Source organism: Ostrea edulis, chromosome 2, assembly GCF_947568905.1.
Source record: "Ostrea edulis chromosome 2, xbOstEdul1.1, whole genome shotgun sequence".
NCBI classification, from domain to species: domain Eukaryota; kingdom Metazoa; phylum Mollusca; class Bivalvia; order Ostreida; family Ostreidae; genus Ostrea; species Ostrea edulis.
Genome location: NC_079165.1, coordinates 91,421,229 through 91,441,394, shown reverse-complemented (window position 1 = coordinate 91,441,394; position 20,166 = coordinate 91,421,229). Strand labels below are relative to the sequence as shown.

Below are 20,166 nucleotides of genomic sequence, written 5' to 3'. Positions count from 1 at the left end.
TGTTAAAGGTACGCACACTTTCTAACACTATACTAGTGTATATGGGCATGTTAAAGGTACGCACACTTTCTAACACTATACTAGTGTATATGGGCGTGTTAAAGGTATACACAGATCTCTACAATCAGGACTGACAATTCCACTACATTCAAGACTAACTTTGATTTTAATTGGTCAGTGACTTCAGTCAAGTTTGAAAAAAAAATATATAGATTTGAATACACACACTGTATTAAGATGAAGTTTGGAATTTATGTACTGTAATTAAGGACAACCCAATCACAAAAAAGCATGGTTGCACATTTCACAGTTTAAATGTCCTATATGATAATGTAAAGAGGCAAGATCAAAAGTTCAAACAGAATTACATAGTTTTCACGAAGGACCTGTCCCCTTTCTTACAACAAATATGATGAATATTGACCCAAATCGATTATCAAACACAAGCACTATAGATCATTTTCATTTTGCAAATCCTTATTTTTGTGTGGATTCAATGATGTATTCTGACACAAGACATGACTTTCGCAAATCATTATTTATTGCATAAGTCATGTATATTTAAGACTTTATTCACGAGAACTAAAATTTTTATGAATGACTAGTCTCGCAAAATTAAGCATATTAGGTAAATAAAGTTCTCACGAATAAAATGAGACTTATAGTACTAAGAACACTATAAATAATGCTCCATATCCTTTTTCTACTGTAATAAAATGATGTATGTAGTCTTTAAATGTCACTTTAAATGTACATTAAAGTTTTTCTTTTCAAAGCAAATTGTGTAGTTGATGTTGGATGACAGAAACTTATGGGAGTTTTTATCCCCTTCCCTAACTACCTGAATTTAGATTTTTATCAGACATCAATCTTTTAATCTTGCCCCAAGACAAAGGCAGATCTATTTCAGTTTAATTGGTGGATTATGAACCTGCCCAGAAAATAAAGACATATTTTGTCAAATATCTTTGAGTGAACATATGATTTTTCACCCGATAAATTGATTTATTAACAAGAGATGTTTGTAAAACACATATGCCCCCCCCCCCCCCCTCCTATGGTGCAAAATTGAAAAGGGTTATACACACACATCATTTAATTGATAGTAGTATCATCAATGCAAAATAATTAGCAGACAATATCTTCCTATGTCCAGAGTGGATTGACCATGTGACATAAAAATCAATAGGGGTCGTCTACTCCTTATGCTGTACCAGTGTACCAAGTTTGGTGTCAATCAAGCAAATAATTCTTAGAATATAGGAGAACCTTTGACCATGTACCTCAAAATCAATAGGGGTCATCTTGTCTTGAAGATGTACCAGTGTACTAAGTTTGATGTCTGTCAAGCAAAGAGTTCTCAAGATATTGAGCGGACAGTACATTCCTATGTCCAGTTTGACCTTTGACCATGTGACCTCAAAATCAATAAGGGTCAACTTCTCCTGAAGATGTACCAGTGTACTAAGTTGATGTCTGTCAAACAAAGGTTTCTCTAGAAATTGAGTGGTCAGTATATTCCTAGGTGCAGTTTGACCCTTGACCTTTGACCATGTAACCTCAAAATCAAAAGGGGTCATCTACTTCTTAGGATGTACCAGTGTACCAAGTTTGATGTCTGTCAAGCAAAGGGTTCTCAAGATATTAAGCGGACAGTATATTCCTATGTCCAGTTTTACCTTTGACCATGTGACTTCAAAATCAATAGGGGTCATCTTCTCCTGAAGATGTACAAGTGTACCATGTTTGATGTCTGTCAAGCAAAGGGTTTTCAAGATATTGAACGGACAGTATATTCCTATGTCCAGTTTGACCTTTGACAATGTGACCTCAAAATCAATAAGGGTCATCTCCTGAAGATGTACCAGTGTACTAAGTTTGATGTCTGTCAAACAAAGGTTTCTCTAGACATTGAGTGGTCAGTATATTCCTAGGTGCAGTTTGGGCCTTGACCTTGGACCATGTAACCTCAAAATCGAAAGGGGTCATCTACTTCTTAGAATGTACCAGTGTACCAAGTTTGATGTTTGTCAAGCAAAGGGTTCTCAAGATATTGAGCGGACAGTATATTCCTATCTCCAGAGTAGATTGACCCTTGACCTTTGGACCTGAAAAACAGTAGGGGTCCTCTTCTACTCTTAACCAACCCACATATGAAATATCATTACGATCAAGTGAATGGTTCTCAAGATATTGAGCGGACAACATGTGGTCTACCGACCGACAGACAAGTGCAAAGCAATATGCCTCTCTTCTTTGAGGGGGAGGGGAGGGGGGCATAAAAATCTTGGTAATCAACACATTTCTTGCTTCAAATTTGTCTGCTTTGTTGACATTCAGAACTCTGCAGTGTCTATAATGTGTGTATGGATATGATTCTTTGCCTGCTTTGTTGACATTCTGCAATGTCTATAATGCATGTATGGATATGAGTTCTGTGTTTCAAGGTGTTCAAGTGAAAATTGCTAAACAATTACAAAATATTTTATTTTGATCTAAAGGACCTCTGTTTTACTTAAATTCAATAAGATATATTATGGTCAAAAATAAAGATGGAAACCTGTTTTTAAACAAATTGATTTCTAAAGTATACCATTATCAGAACTTGAGTTATAACATTTACCCCATCTTCACAAGTCAATGGTTATTGATTTGTTACCTCGCACTAACCCTTGACATCAGTCGCTACTAGTACAAATGTATATAAAAGTTGGGTCATTAGACCATTAAGCAATCCACTATAAATAAAACATCCAATGAAATCACTGCATTTTGTTAATTTAAATTTAAACAATATTTTATTATGTTTCATACATAATAAAATATTGTTTAAATTTAAATTAACAAGATGCAGTGATTTCATCTTGTTTTGGTATACATGGATACAAATGACGCGATTTCATACTGCTGTATTGATAAACACGTGCAATTAATTGTAATATTTACACCATTAATTACGTTTATTGATAGTAGATCAAGTTTGGAAACCTTTTTGCTGAAGACAATATTTGCTTAAACATTGAAATAGCCATAACTGTAGGTATCAATACACGTGTTTTTATTTGAATCTCTCGCTTCGCGTTGTTAGAAATAGAACAGCAATCTCATTGGTTCCCACTCTTTTGTGGAACCAATCAGAACAATCCCAACTTTTTGATAGTCACTGATGTCAAGGGTTAGTGCGAGGTAACGAATCAATAACCCTTGACTTGTGAAGATGCATTTACCCTTTTGAAAAAATTTAACCAATTTAGATGAACAAATTTATGCATTACATTGAATTTAGAAATGATGTATGCAGTGAATTCTACATTTCAGGGTGAAGATAAGAGCTACAAGCCCCCAAGTAATATTACTGGACCACTTTTGGTATTGGAACATATTGTACGACAACCTTACTTCCCCAAGTTCTCAAGAGAAATGTTACAAGCCTTCTGCAGCAAGTAAGACTGTTTAGCTCAGCTGGCGTGGATTTCTCAAATAAATCTCAAACTCGAGTTTTGAGTTTTCTTCTATTTTGAGCAGTCAAAATTTGAGTAAAATCTCAGACTAAGTCTAAGTTTCGACTCGAGCTTATTTCGAGAAATCCAGGCCAGATCTTAAAGCTTAAGTGTGCTTTTTAAATCAAAATTTGTTGTCTGCCATCATTAACTTTTCAACTTTTCTTCAATTACTGGGACATTTTTTACCATATTTGGCAAGAATATCCTAGAGTATTAAAGGAATTAAAATTTGTCTAAATGATGGTCATGCCTCCCACAAAGAGATCACCAAAAAGTAGTGAAAATAAAGGGGGGTGTCATTTGAAGACCCACAAGGCCAGAAATGACAAAATTATGTAAGAATATGCTTCACTAGAGATGAAAAATTGAATCAGAGCAAGGCACATATTGCCAAAACGATGTTGACTTTTGATTGTACTCCTCTAGAGTTATATCGACTTTTGATTGTATTCCTCTAGAGTTATGTTGACTTTTGATTGTATTCCTTTAGAGTTATGTTGACTTTTGATTGTATTCCTTTAGAGTTATGTCGACTTTTGATTGTATTCCTCTAGAGTTATATCGACTTTTGATTGTATTCCTCTAGAGTTATGTCGACTTTTGATTATATTCCTCTAGAGTTATGTCAACTTTTGATTGTATTCCTCTAGAGTTATGTCGACTTTGGATCATATTTTTCTAGAGTTATGTTGATTTTTGATTTCTTTCAGACCTCATCCTCTTCTTGATTCAGCCTCACAAGCCAGACATAAACTTTTACAGACTCTTTATGCATTCTGAGGAAGTTATGCATATGTGAACATTGAATTGAGCTAGGATAAAGACTGACTCGAATGTAGTGAAACTTTTTATGTATGTGAATGCTGAACAGCTAGGAAAGCAAATTAAACTTGAAGACATCAACCAACTTGAATATGGTGAAACTTTTTATGTATATGAACATTGTACAGCTAAGAAGTGAATTAAACTTTGAAGACATCAACCAACTCAAATATGGTGAAACTTTGATATGTGTTGATGTTACCATAGTAATGGATTGAATTTCACTTCATTTGTATATGTATGTAGGAAAAAAAATTAAAATTATCACCTTACAAAATAGAGAAAACAAATTTGTTTTATTATGTTATTTATGTCCATCTTTAAAGAGGAATAACACATTTTCCTAATGGCCACTTCCTTTCAAATCATAAATGAAAACATAGGTATCAGCTGTCTATTCTGTGTCCTTTTAAATCTTACTGCCTAGCCATATAGCTCAGTGGATTAACATGTTAGACTATCTGTTTGTAGCCCATGGGTCTAGCAGGGTTTTAGTTTTTTTCCAGGTTACTTTCTACTGAAGCTTCATTTTTTCACTAAAGGTAAATTTAAACTTTTCAATTTCAAAATACCATCGTACATATCCTCCACTTTTCATCTGTTACTGTAACAGTTTTCTGTGTTATTCCTAATTACTGGATGATGCAAGTTTTTACCATTACTTTGTTAAATTTCATTACTAGGTTTTATTTTGCATATTATGTTTTACGTAATAAAATATTGTAAGGTTGGGTTTATTGTCCAGAAATTGCTCTTGCCTTCATTGTTTAAGCAATACTAGCTGCATGTCATTTTGGTGTCGAAAATTTTTGTGGTAAAATCTTGATTTACATGTTCTATTTCAATGAGGAGAAAATTAAGGTATATAAACTTTCGTTACTAATACATGTATTTGTGCTTTAAAAAAAAACCAAAAAACAAATTCTGAGGCTCTAAATGAAACAAAATTAAAGAAATGTCTTCCCATACAAAAAATGATTTCTATGTATCGGTAATGGGTTATATTCAATAGAACCAAAGTCTTTTGCCTATTAAACATAGTTTTAATTTTATCAGTGATTATGGTTAAAGTTACATACAAAACTATCATAATAGCACATTTTTACAACAAAATCAAATTTTCAGCCAATATTGCTTTTATGTCCCCCATAATGCAAATAACCAAGATATCTATTCCATATATTTATATTTTATGTATGGAATGCAAAATGAGCCTAAATTCAAATAATTGAAGATATTTTTAATTATTTGAAGATGTCAGAATATCATTGAGTCTCTTCAATTCTGAATTATTGTATGCATTTAAGAAAGCATTAATCACTGGTATCTTGCTGAATTGATGAGTGCTATAATTGAATTGTTGCTCTCTTCAAATGAATTGATGTGCACTACATATCAATTGAAGAAAGCAATAATTCAATGTGCATCAATTTACGATATCCAAAACATGTCTATGATATTAGTTTATTTTTAAAAGAGAATAACTTCCAACATATATACAGTATACTGGGTTATTTTTGCTGTTCTACACTTGCAGACAGTTTAGCCCCGTTTTAAATTCACCCAGACATAGTTGTGTTATAAGAGAGATATGAGAGAAAACAGTTTCATCCACTCTTAATTCACTCAACAATGAGGGCAAAAGGGACGAAAAAACCCGGGGGGGGGGGGGGGGGGGGGGGGGGGGGGGCAAATATTTCCATGTATACGGTAGTCACATCATAGTATAACACAGTGGTGATCAATCATATTAAACAGTTTTTGACTGATAATACTTGTGTTTATATGGCAAGAATTTACACTCTATCTTACTTAAATAAAACATATTTGCAAACAATCTCATTCAAAATTTGAGAGTTAAGCAAGAAAGTAAGTATACTATAGATATTGAAATCTAATGTACGCTTGCATGGAGGTCGGTAATGAAAGTTGATCAACTTTATGTAGATTATATGACTTAGTCAGTTGGTGTCTGATGACTTGTTTACACAACTGAAAGAGTTTTTTGGGACCAGAATCTTTGTTTTCAATGTAATCGAACACTTCATCTATCAGAGGAACAACAGAGGACTCTTCCTGGAAGGCAGCTAGCCAAAGTTCTTTGCTCTCTTTTGGATTAGCACCGAACAGAATCAGAAGTCTCACAAGAGAAGAATAGGAGGAGGGCTTCAGGTTATTGTTTGGCACTGACGAAAACAAGAAGGGCTGAAGAGCTTTCGAAGTTTTTGTCCCATCCCCATATAAAAAATCTGCCGTTTGGTCCATTGCAACCAATGACATTGCGAGGTATAGTGGCATGTCTTTTCCAATGGACTGGATAGAGATTCTTCCTCCATGTGATTGACAATTAGGATCGCTACCATGCAGTAAAAGAAGTTCTGTAACAGCAATGGAGTTTTCCTGAATGTGCTGTAGTTTTCTAAGTTGTTCTTTCTGTAAATCATCAGTGGACTTCGATGACTGAAAAGCTATTTCATTCATATATTGAAGGTTTTTGCACATAGAAATCAAAGATAAATGAAGAGGTGTTCTACCCCTGTTGTCCTGGATATTGATGAAACTTTTCTCTGGTAAATGTTCTAGAATGAATGTGACACACTCCAAATCACATTTCATGACAGACATGTGGAGGGGTGTGAATCCATTCGGAAGATCTTTGCATTTAAGTATGTCTGGGTCCGAAACCGACATCAGTATGTCTAAGATGCTTTTGTCTCCAATTTCACATGCATAAAGTAGAGGTGTTTTGTGGTGTATATCTTTTATATTTACATTACAATTATTCTGAACACACATAAATTTGATGAGTGTACGGCCATCTTCCAAGTTAATTTTCTGGGCCTGTATGTTTTTTAACACAGTATGAATCAAACGACCTGAGCTTGTCGGTAAATTGGCACTGCATCCGTTTTCAAAAAATATGTTTATTATTTCTGTATGGCCCAAATTGCATGCCGTTTCCACGGGGTTATGGACCCTATAGTTGTTGGTGACGTAATTTGAAACATCACCCCAGCTATCCAGAGAATAATTATTGATAAGATCTATTACAGCCCCTACATTATTACTTTCTATTGCTTTCACTAGCTCCCGTTGTTGGGATTTCTCGTTTCCGCGCACTGCTGATAACTCGGATTGGGTGGGGACCTCAATGTGGTCCCGTTGGCTGAAGTATTTAGTCAGCGAAGGATTTCTGCTCTTGGCCGTCAGTAAACTATCTTGGTTTTCATGTAAACAAGACATCGCTGGACCCATAACTTGTTGAAAAACGCATTATTTGAGGTATTTCAGTACTGACTAGTCCTTTTAAAAGTTTTTTGTAAGTGTTGCATATTATTCAATGTTGTTTATCTACTTGTTAAATTAATTTAATTATATATTGCTCTAAACACACGAAAGATCTCTATAGCGTTGACTAAAATTAGAGTGAATCTGGAATGAATGCAAAATTCCGTAAAATTAAGACGCGCACTTCAAATAAAATTAGTAAACAAAAGAAACATAAAACTTAATATATAGAAATCTTTCACCACAGCATTATTTAAGAAAGGTGACAAGAAGTTGGCATCCAATTACAGACCGGTGAGCTTAACCAGTATCCTATGTAAGCACAGGGGCATCTTATCCGCTCTGTTCTCTATCACACATATATAAATACAATATTTATATATGTGTGATAGAGAACAGAGCGGATAAGATGCCCCTGTGATGTAAGACTCTAGAGAAACTTATACGAAAGAGGATTATCAACCATATGGATAGTTTTAACCTCTTTAGTGACAAGCAGTTTGGATTTATGGGTGTTCGATCTACATCACTACAATTATTGAAAATACTCGACAGATGGACAAACATACTTGATAAAGGAGGGATACTAAATGCCGTATACATAGACTTTATGAAAGCTTTCGACAAAGTTCCCCATGAAAGATTGCTTCAAAAGATGAAAGCGTATGGAATTATTGAACAAATTTGTAAATGGGTCCGATGTTTCTTGTCAGGAAGAAAACAGTGCGTACAGGTTAATTCGTCTAGATCTAAATGACACCCAGTTACGAGTGGAATACAGCAAGGCTCAGTTTTAGGACCAGTGCTATTTGTAATTTTCATAAATGACTTACCAGAGAATGTTTTATCCGAGGTTTTTCTGTTTGCCGATGACACTAAAATTTTCAAGGAAATCAACAGCGTTGGTACTAATGTAGTACAATAAGATTTAGACAGTCTTTTCGATTGGAGTGAAACATGGCTTCTCAAATTTCATCCGGACAAATGCAAAGTATTACCAGTATTGAATAGAGGCAAAAACATTATGAACCATAATTACACCATGAAAACTTATGATGAAAATAGAACAGTGTTAGATAATGCTGACAGTGAAAAAGACATAGGAGCAACAAAAGACTCGAATTTAAATTTTGAAAAGCACATACAGATTCAAATAAAAAAGGCAAACCAAATAGCAGGATTAATGAGACGTTCATTTTGCTTCATGGACAATAGAACATTCACATTACTATTCAAGTCTTTGGTACGTCCACATCTGGAATACGCAATTAAGTAGCGTCTGGTCACCGTACAAGAAAAAAGACATCGAGGCAGTTGAAAATGTACAGAAAAGAGCGACAAAAATGTTACCCCAGATGAAAAACTTAAATTATGAAGAGAGATTAAAAAGGTTAAAGTTGCCAAAATTTCGTCGTATGAGAGGGGACATGATTGAAACATTCAAGATACTAAATGGAATTTATGACAAGAGCTTAACATCAGGAATGTTTGAACTAAGCTATAATGATATAACTAGAGGAAACTCAATGAAAATAAAGAAACAAAGAAGTAGACTAGATCGACCTCCGTAAATTCAGCTTCACAAACAGAGTTGTGGACATCTGGAACTCTGCGCCCGAAAATGTAATCGCATCAAAGAAAGTGCATCAAGTCGAAAATAGACTTGACAAATTCTGGGAGAACCAAGAAATGTTATTTGATTACACGGCTGAATACAACTACACCGGAAGAACGATGGCACAAAAAAGACTAGAAGAAGAGCTGCATATAGAGGACTAAATGGACCTGCGTGCAGAAACCACCTAAGGTAAGGTAGAGAATGCGTAATACAATCAGACAGAAAATCATTTCATATTCTGAATTACCACACATGTTGGATAGTCATTTCTTACGATCATTTAAAAAAACAACCCAACTATTTCCAAAATCGAAATAATGCGAATCAGAGGCGTAGATATAATAACACGAAGCAAAGGCGTAATAACGCAAAAGAAAACGAAGACATGATAACACGGATCTAAAAGGCGTAATAATATTCATAACCAAGGCATTATATAACGCGAAAGAATTAATGATCTCTTCAAATGAATTAATGATTTCAACAATTGAATTTATGCGCGCTACAATTCAATTGAAGAGAGCAATAATTGATATAATGCGCGCATTAATCAATTGATGAGAGCAATAATTGAATTGATGCGCGCATTAATGCATTTGATGAGAACAATAATTGATTTCATGCGTGCATTAATTCAATTATTGCTCTCTTCAATTGAATTAATGATATCTTTAATTCATTTGAAGAGAGCAATAATTCTTTTAGAGGGAGCAACTATATAATTAAAGATATCTTCAATTCAACATATCCACAATTGAATTAATGATATCTTTAATTGAATTGTTGCTCTCTTTAAAAGAATTGATGCGCGCATTAATTCCTTATACAAAAGCATTGTAAATGATTTAAAGATATCTTCAATTGAATTAAAGAGATCATCAAATTATTTATACCGAGCTCTAAATTAATTATTGCGAGCAATATTTCTACTAAATTGATGCTCTCATCAAATGAATTATTGAGAGCAATAATTGAATTAATGCGCGCATCAAATCTATTATTGCTCTCATTAATTGAATTAATGCGCGCATCAATTGAATTGAAGAGAGCAATAATTGAATTAATGCGCGCATTAAATCAATTATTGCTCTCATTAATTCAATTGATGTGCGCATTAACTCAATTAATGAGAGCAATAATTGAATTGAAGCGCGCATTAATTCATTTGATGAGAGCAATAATTGATTTAATGCGCACATTAATTCAATTAAAGAGAGCAATAATTGAATTGATGATATCTTCAAATAATTGAAGATATCTTCAATTATTTGAGTTTATGTTAATTTGTCGCTCCATATTAAAAGGGGTCACATGGGTTTAAAATAAGGGTAATATGAGCTTAACTGGAAGTACCCAGTTTTACATCATGTAGGTCATAATGAAGGTTAGTAACAACTTCATCGTTGAAGAGTCCACAAAAGGAGTATGCAAACAAGATAGGGGATCCCTAGGACTATTGTTTCCCGCCCTCGGTATGGGGCTGTAGGGGTACTATTGTTTCCCGCCCTCAGTATGGGGCTGTAGGGGTACTATTGTTTCCCACCCTCGGTATGGGGCTGTAGGGGTACTATTGTTTCCCGCCCTCGGTATGGGGCCGTAGAGGTACTATTTTTTCCCGCCCTCGGTATGGGGCTGTAGGGGTACTATTGTTTCCCACCCTCGGTATGGGGCTGTAGGGGTACTATTGTTTCCCGCCCTCGGTATGGGGCTGTAGGGGTACTATTGTTTCCCGCCCTCGGTATGGGGCTGTAGGGGTACTATTGTTTCCCGTCCTCAGTATGGGGCTGTAGGGGTACTATTGTTTCCCACCCTCGGTATGGGGCTGTAGGGGTACTATTGTTTCCCGTCCTCGGTATGGGGCTGTAGGGGTACTATTGTTTCCCGTCCTCAGTATGGGGCTGTAGGGGTAACACCTTTTCAATCATGTAGAAATGCTAATGATAATTCCACCTGAAGGAGCTAATATCGCTAAAATTTCACAACTCAAAATATAGCTTTATCATTTAATTGTATCGAACATTCTGCACAATAACGTACTATTCAATGTACACTGCTTATACACCTTCATTCGCAAATATTACACCTTCCTTTCGCGTTATAACGTCCTCTGAATCAACATTTATAATAATACGCCTTTTTGTCGCGTTATTACACCTTTCATTCGCGTTATTACGCTTTTCTTTCGCGTTGATAAGCCTTTGTTTCGCGTTGATAAGCCTTTTTTTCGGGTTATCACGCCTTTCTTTCGCATTATAGCGCGTTTCTTATGCATCCTTACGGTTTTGATTTGCTTTAAATTACGCCTTTCATTCACGTACGTTATTTCATTCGCATTATTACGCATTTAGAAATATTTTTTGTTTTTTTGAGTGTCCCTAATTGGCTTTCCTAATTTCTAGATACATTGATTAATTGATTGTATATTGTTTAATGTCCCACTCGAGAATTTTTCACTCATATCAGGGACGGATCCAGGAATTGCGGTTACGGGGGGCGCCACTTTATGAGGCAGGGGGTCTGGGTCCAAGGCGAAGTCCTGGTGGGGGCCCAGAGGTCGAAGCCCCCGAAAGCTCCTGGATTATACAGATTTTATAGGGCTTGAAATATGTGTCCTATGAAAGGTGAAGATAACGAACAGTGATCAATCTCATAACTCCTACAAGCAATACAAAATAGATAGTTGGGCAAACACGGACCCCTGGACACACCAGAGGTGGGATCAGGTGCCTAGGAGGAGTAAGCATCCCCTGTCGACCGGTCACACCCGCTGTGAGCCCTATATCCTGCTCAGGTAAACGGAGTTATCCGCAGTCAAAATCAGTGTTCCAAGAACGGCTTAACAATTGGTATGAAACACGTCAGACAGCATTTGACCCAGTGATAGGTTGTATTGACGAACTAGATCGTTATAACGACCATAGAATTTGCGAAATGCTGACTTTAATCGAGACTGTTGAAACCCCTGTACCATCAACTTGTTTGTCCGTAGCTTACCTCGATTTAAAAACTGACTATACGCAGAACAAGCTCTTGCATATCGAATCAGTTGAGATATATAAATATCATATGCAGGTGATAATGGAATATTGCTACCTAAATCTGGAAAGTTGACGATGGAGAAGCTGAAATCATCCCGTTTGTCATACAGTTGAGTTGTCAGTTTGCCGTTAATGTCTACTTTCAATAAAATATCTAAGTATGAAGCAGAAGTGGACGACTCTGTGGGTTCCTTTATTTCGAGCTCACAGGGATATATCAAATCGACATATGGATGAAAGTTATTATTGTTAATAGACAAAACGCCATTGATATATCGAAATGTCGAATTGAAGGCCACAGCGAGAGATTTTTTCTTCACACGTAGAAGTTTTTGATTAAATTCTGCTTTATATGAATATAGAAACAGGTCAGCTAGGTCGTGTATAGTGTTGAAAAGTCATATGTTTTAATGTAATTTCAAGTTTACTAAAAGTTCTTTAGAATTTTTTAGAATCTACATTTGATTAACACCACTTCTGGCATATGTAATCGCACAGTAAGTTTGAAGTTTCTCCTTCACAGCTGTTGATATTTTCGTGGTGAGCAAATATAGGGGTTTGGTAGAGCACTTACTGGATCCAGCAATGTATCTTTGTTTGTGGGGGTTTTTATGTAGTTTAGGAATCCATTATTGGTACGGTAACTCATATTCATTCGATCCATTGACTGGGATATTAAATGTGTATAAAACTGAAGCATGATTTTTGAAGAACTTCATCTTTTGAAAGGGCAGTTGGAGTATAAGTACGATTACCAAAAGTGGAATTAATGCTAAGTTCGTTGAAAATACAGTTGTAATAATGAGCCTTACAAACAAAGACAATGTTGTTACTAGCTTTGTCAACTGGAACCAAAACATATTCCTCGTGTAACCTATCTAATTCTTTTATTACTTCTGGTTTACTAAACACAGAAGGATAGATGGTACGTACTTTTGTTTTCATATGCGGGATTTTAATATTCCTCTTATGCTTTTAACCCATTCTGACAATGTATCAAGTTCTTCTTTTTCATATTTAACCCATCGTCTGGCATAATCTTCGACATAATTCATAATAGAGATGAAGTTCTGTCGCCAATTAAAAGACCAAGGTTCTCTGTATTTAGGACCTTTTAGAATAAATGATTTGAGGTCCTCATTTTCAACTAGTTGAAAGAAGATGAAGAACAAGAACACGTTGGTGGATTACGTATAAGATAGTCTATATCTAGGCACTGCAAAGTTTGGTTCATTTGTACTATTTTCTATCATTTCTAATAAGGTGAAATTAGTAAAATGGCGCAAATTTCAAGGGTTTTTGGAAAAAATTAAGTTCTCCCAATAAAGTAATTCAAGAAATCAAAATATTTTGTCATTTGTTTCTCCGGGAGTGGAAGAAATTATTGCTTCTTTTATTGTTTAGTTCATTTATCTAAACAAGATACCACGATTTACCTTAAATTTGAAAATTTTAGGGGTGCCCCCCCCCCCCCCTTAAATCCGCCACTGCGTATGGAGACGTCACCATTGCCGGTGAAAGGCTGCAAAATTTAGGCCTATGCTCGGCGCTTATGGCCATTGAGCAGGGAGGGATCTTTATCATGCCACACCTGCTGTGACACAGGACCTCGGTTTTTGCGGTCTCATCTGAAGGACCGCCCCATTTAGTCGCCTCTTACGACAAGCAGGGGGTACTGAGGACCTATTCTAACCCGGATCCCCACGGGATTTTCTAGATACAATATGGAACTTCAACATGTGATTTTTCAGTAATTACTCTGGATATTTGTTATTGACTTGATGCGTTGTAGATTATTTAGAATATTACAGTATATAAAATAAATTTCGTTGAAAACATTCAGCAGGTTTAAGTGTAGACCTATCGGATATTGTTCTTTGATGATTTTAATTTTGACAGATAAATAGAAAATGAAATTCATCTTCAAATATTTACATTTCCACTGCTTTTATATATTTTTCGATATCTTTTCCAATGAAATGACAGCCGTTTCCTCATGAATATGAACCGTGTGCATATGAACCTTGATAGATATAGTTCTAACGACTATTGAATATTCTAACAGTTCTGTAGGAATATTACTAGCCATTAAAATAGTCGAACTATTTATATCTAAATGAAAGTAAAATCTAAATATCAATCAGTTTGATATTTATAAAATGAAAGTAAAATCTAAATATCAAACAGTTTGATATTTATAAAATGAAAGTAAAATCTAAATATCAAACAGTTTGATATTTAGATTTTACTTTCACTTAGAAAGAAATAGTTCGACTATTTCAGTGGCTGGTAGTATTCCTACCCTCATATATTTTCGAAAATGAAATTTATTTTTGATAAAACATGAGATGAACGACAACACTTTACGACAGCATACTTTTCGTGAAGCTGTTTAACGTACACGCGTAAAGCGTCGTGTATTTAAAAAAGAATCATTTATTATTGTTCCTGTATTACAAACTTAATACGTTGATATAGACCGATGCCTTCCACTTCCTATGTGAAAGATGATAACTACCCTCTCTATCAATCAATATGAGTTATAGAGAAACAGAAGCATACCCAGTAGCGGATCCAGAGTTGAAACCCCTTCCCCTTTTCGTTAGAATTTTGCTTAGAAAAGATGAAAATAACGCATTTTGAGGGCGGATCTCCCCCTTTGAAAACCCCAAAAAATGGTAGAGCCCCCCCCCCCCCTTCGAAAATTTCTGGATCCGCCCCTGATACCTACAAATGAATAATGCGTATGCGAAGTATCTACATCTTCTCAACCTGGAGAACTGATTCTCCATTAGTATTTCGATGGATTTCTATATATATTTTTAGGTCACCTATCGCTATCTGTTTCCGTCGTGCGTCCTCCGTAAACTTCTGAACATTTTCTGCTTCTTCTCTGAACGGCTGAACCAGTTTTGGTATATAACATATATGAATGGAGGGGAACAGAAATTGTCAATTTCATTTCGTGGACCCTGCCTCTCTGGGACCTGAGGAATGTGACCTTAATGTAGTCTTCCAAAATCTTCTTTACAAGTCGAGCTATATTAGTATGATTATTGTAGCCTTACCGAAATTTAAGAGGCAAATCATTTGCATGATTATGATAGTATGATAGACCTCACCAAAATTGTGAAATTTATAACCCCAGGGTTCAGGTACCAGCGTAGTGCTAGATTGGTCATATACATTATGTATTGAATATGTAATAGAAAATCTTCTTTAATAGCTGAACATCGAGCAGAAAAACTGTTTAGTTGATCATATGTTGAAAATGCAATACATTTTAGAAAATATTTAGTCATGAATATCAAACAAACTTTTTCATAATTACCTATAGTTACGAGTAGTGAGTCCTCTTTGCAGGCTTTAAAAATTGATTTACCCTTTTCGTACTCAAATACATAATCGCATTTCGCTGTGACGTGATAAAACTTACTCACCTATAAGATAAATTTCTAAATTATCAAATATATGTATGATATTTATACCAATATACCTATCATCTAATACAAAGTATAGAGATGGAGAAGTATAAAAACACAGGTTACACAATTATTTCTAACGAGTAAAATAGCACCTGATCTCACCTTTGATGTGTCCGGGGGTCTGTGTTTGACAGAATATTTTTTTCAAAAAATCATTTTCATAATAAAGTTTGCAATTTGAAAGACCTAAGGCAAAGGACGATTTTTCTGACTGAAAGAATTAAAAAAAAAAAAAAACTTGGAGAAAATTAAAATATTGACAAGAACTTTGAGAATATTATAAGAACATTTTAATCTTTTTTATGGAAAACTATTGGGTGTATTTTATTATGAGACTAATCTGAGTTAAAGAGACAATGAACAATATGTTGTAAACATAGGAGAAATTTTGTTAAAATTATCATAATATTGCTTTTGAGTATTTGGGAGGAAAGCGGAAAATTTGTTAAGATTGTCATGATCTTGCTTTTGAGTATTCGGGTGGAAATCAGAGTAATATGATCTTAAAAACATAGGCTAAAGCATATTGATAAAAATTAACAAAAACGTTGGTAGTCTTGATATTATTTTGAATATTCAAAATAAATTGCATTATTTATTATTAATTATTGAAATTGAGATGCATAAATAAAATTTGTAAAAAAAAAAAAAAAAGAAAAAAAAGGTAAGAATAGAAGACTCGAATAATTACTGTGAATACAGACAGCTCTATGCAATAGTAAATTTGGATTAGAGTAGGGCAATATACGTGCCTATAATTATTTAACATCTCGAAACTGAAGATGCAGTTATGATATTAGAATTGTTTGTAATTACAGCATTTTTTAAAGTTTATACTTACGTTGAATAGATTGTATGTATTCAAATGTTTTGTAATAGTCTACTAACGTAAGGCATGTACGTGTACAGCCAAAATTTTCATATTAATTACATGTACAATATGGAGTTATGGCTTATTTTCAAATAGTTAGTTTTTCTGTGCAGACTTTTATGAAGATGATGTTGAATTTCCTAATAGCGACGAGTAAGTTTGTGCAGATTTTTATGAAGATGATGTTGAATTTTCTAATAGCGACGAGTAAGTTTGTGCAGATTTTTATGAAGATGATGTTGAATTTTCTAATAGTCTAAGAGGAAGGCAGTGTGTTACGAATTACATAATATTCATGATGAAAATTTTCCTAAAATGTGTTAATGAATCTTTAGGAACAGAAATAACACGATAGCAAATTAGCAATATATGTACTGATAAAAGGTGACATACTGTACAGGAAAATGCATTAAAGACGATCACATTTATTATTAATGGTTTCCTGCAGTGTGAAAAATTGCCAGAATTTATTGTTCATCAAGGTAACTTTTGGGTACACATCGATTGAAGGTGGCATTGATGCCCTAGGGTCCCATTGGAGTCTAGTATAAACAGCCTTGTCTCTGCATAAAAATGCATGCGTTCATCATTTTTCACTCTGTTCCCCCTTTGAAGGAATTTTTGATATGAGGAATTTAAGATATGATCGGCATCAATTGATTAATATGGAACAGCGGGCTTTCATTTTTTTCTTCTACATTAACATTTATTTCATAGTGGAGTTGCTCGAGTCTACTTGTAAAGGGCGGGGAGGGGGGGGGGGGTTACGTACATATTTTATCATAAACACATTACTCTGCCGCATGAACTAGCAAGCCTTTTGTTGATATGAATAAGCAATGATTAAAAACTTCGTTGGTACATGTATGTAGCGAAATTTCTTTAATGTGTTTGGCATATCACGTCAATTAATGGGGATTTAAATTTGTACATTTGTTTGAAAATTAATGAACGTGACTTTTATGTTCTTTGTTTTCAACTTTCAACAACAGGCCGTGAATGATTTTAAATGAATAGATCCATTACGTCTTTCTATACACCGTGTTGTTGCTAGTGTTTTGTCTTATGTAGTGCCAATCAAGATGGGTAACCAGATTGCGGGCTCTAGTCCCGCGGGTTCTAGCCCCACAGAACCCAAAATCATAAACCCAGGGGGGCGAACCTGCGATACCTGTGGCACGGAGAACAGGGTTGTGTTTTTGTGTAAGGATTGTAGTCAAGTTTTTTGTCCCGCCTGCAAAGTAAGTCACGTGTCCGACCATCGTTCTCATGACGTTGTATATTTATTTGAAAACAGAAACATCAAAGCAGTATCCCTGGAGACGGGAAACACGTGTTATTTTCATCCTACAAATTCATATCAGGCTATTTGTCGGGAGTGTGATATTTTAGTCTGCCATCAGTGTGTTTTCACGCAACAACACAAACACCACGAATTCATCCCAATTCACGACGTCATTAATCTTCGCAAAAACGAACTTCTTCAAGAAACCAGGGATTTGAAGCAAATTCTACTTCCAGAGCTTACGAGGACGTTAACAGCCATCACAAATAAGCAGGAAGAGGCTGACCAAATCGGCGAGCGCCTAACGAAAGATATAAATGCACAGGTGGATCGAATGGTGGCGGAAATAAGTGACATTCGAGATGAACTCTTGAAAATTGTGGAAAAAAGAAGAAAGCCCGATATAGAAAACCTTGGTCACAAACGAAAGGAAGTTGAGGAACACATCGCCGATATTCAGGAACTGACACAAAACTGTGAGGAGGAACTTAATTCCAGTTCAAAGACTATAACTGAACTCTTTAGCTACATTAAAGATACTCAATTCAAGGTAGTCGATATGTATAAAGAACACACTGTCCCTCAGCTAACGAGGTACAAGTTCTCACAAGGATACATATCACGAAGAGGCGTTGGTGACCTCTTCGGCAAGGTAGATGAGATTAAGGGGCCTGGTACTGTTCCAAAAGTGAATCTCAATACTCACCGCCGTAAAGTTGATTCCTGTCATTCTATCATAGACGAATCGGTTTTGTCGTCATTTCAGACGCATAGTAGAAGTGATTTGACATTTGTGCAACCTATCAATGCCAATGATGCGTGGACGAAAAGCGCGGCATCAAGCCTTACTCTGGTACGTATCGGAGGTTCTGAGGTGAAGCATTTCAGAATTGACTTTAGCATTGAGGATGCAACTGTGTCTCAGTCAGGTGATCTCTACGTCACTTCCCTAACAACTGGAAAATTTCATCAGGTGATCAAAATATCACAAAATGGTCGACCACTAGAATTTTCGAATCTGTATCCATATGAACCTTACGGTGTGTGTTGTACCAGAGACAATGATCTTCTGGTATGTTTGCAGAAAAAGGGAGATAGTCACATAGTTCGAATTTCCATCGCCGGGCGCATTATCCAGAGGATGAGATGGAGCAAAGATGGCAATCTGATATTCAAGCAGCCACTGAGAATCGCGGAAAACGGTAATACCGATATTGCGGTGGTGGATACTGGTCTCCAAGAACTTGTTGTTTTGGGTCGAGTCGGAACTGTCCGGTTTCGCTATGATGGGAAGTCAGGATTCAAGCGAAGTAATTTCAGTCCACGCTGCGTAGAATGTGATAAGCAAAACAATTTCGTGGTCTCGGATTTTCGAGGCGACTGCTTACATATCATCGACAAGGAGGGAAAATTTTTGCGTGTTCTTACGTCAAATATGATACAACAACCAATGGGTGTCGGGATAGGTCGTGATGGCAAACTTTGGATCACGCAATCAAAGAGCAAGGTCAACGTTATCAAGTACCTTGCGTGAATCACAATCCCTTGGTTGGTGCTCTGTTTTATCGCATGGCAGGGGTGTAGCGCTAGGTGTCTATAATGAATCGGAACCCTTCGGCTGTGGTTCGGTTTTTAGCTCACTTGAGCCGAAGTGAGCTTTCCTGACCAAGTCTTAACCGGCATTTGTCTGGTATAGACTTTTCAGGAATCACTGGACCAATTTTAACTTGCCACAAAGCGTCATTGGGTAAAGGGGATTCCATTTTGTATAAATGAAAAGTTTTGCCTTAAAAATACAACTAAGATTGAATTTTTAAAACCAGGACCAAGGAACCACAAGAAAATCTGAAATCTTTTAAGGTGTATATAGGAAATTTTTTAAAAATCTTCTTAACGAACCACAGTAGTGCAAATTGTAGAGCTTCATGAAAGGTGTCATCAGATAGATTAAATTTAAGTCTGTTCTCGTCGGGGCAAGGCTGAAGCCGTCACTGGGATTTGATGGGTTGGCACATGGTGAAATACAACCGCTTGGATAAGCAATGTGGTCCGTAGGCCTCTTGTATAAAGTGGTGATACTTGATGTGAATTACACTAAAACCTTTAACAATGCATGTGCTACATTACTTCAAGTGTTATAGTTTACGTCAGATAATCAGCTAATGGAATTTGTTTCTATTATTTATCGTTATGTTCACTGGTAACATTTTCTGATCAACACAAAATGTTTTAATTATCACAATGAGGTAAAAAAAA

The 20,166-nt window shown here is 35.6% G+C and overlaps 3 protein-coding genes across 3 annotated transcripts in view; 2 read left to right on the top strand and 1 right to left on the bottom strand.

Moving 5' to 3' along the window:
* LOC125680133 (ran GTPase-activating protein 1-like) overlaps window positions 1–5,057 on the top strand; it is a 25,461-nt gene extending 20,404 nt beyond the window's left edge. The window contains exons 16-17 of the mRNA XM_056155443.1: window positions 3,319–3,443; window positions 4,214–5,057. Of these exons, the coding sequence (XP_056011418.1) occupies window positions 3,319–3,443; window positions 4,214–4,283 (195 nt within the window). The 3' untranslated portion in view covers window positions 4,284–5,057. The remainder of the gene's footprint in view (window positions 1–3,318; window positions 3,444–4,213) is intronic.
* Window positions 5,058–6,083: 1,026 nt separating this feature from the next.
* On the bottom strand, window positions 6,084–7,676 carry LOC125680608 (ankyrin repeat and SOCS box protein 7-like). Its single transcript, XM_048920292.2, has one exon. It carries the CDS (start codon window positions 7,578–7,580, stop codon window positions 6,204–6,206), a length of 1,377 nt encoding a protein of 458 aa, XP_048776249.2. The 5' UTR covers window positions 7,581–7,676; the 3' UTR covers window positions 6,084–6,203.
* Window positions 7,677–17,707: 10,031 nt separating this feature from the next.
* LOC125680132 (uncharacterized) lies at window positions 17,708–19,444 on the top strand. The gene has a single exon (XM_048919577.1). The coding sequence runs from the start codon at window positions 17,708–17,710 to the stop codon at window positions 19,442–19,444; it is 1,737 nt and encodes a 578-aa protein (XP_048775534.1).
* The last annotated feature ends 722 nt before the right edge of the window (window positions 19,445–20,166 follow it).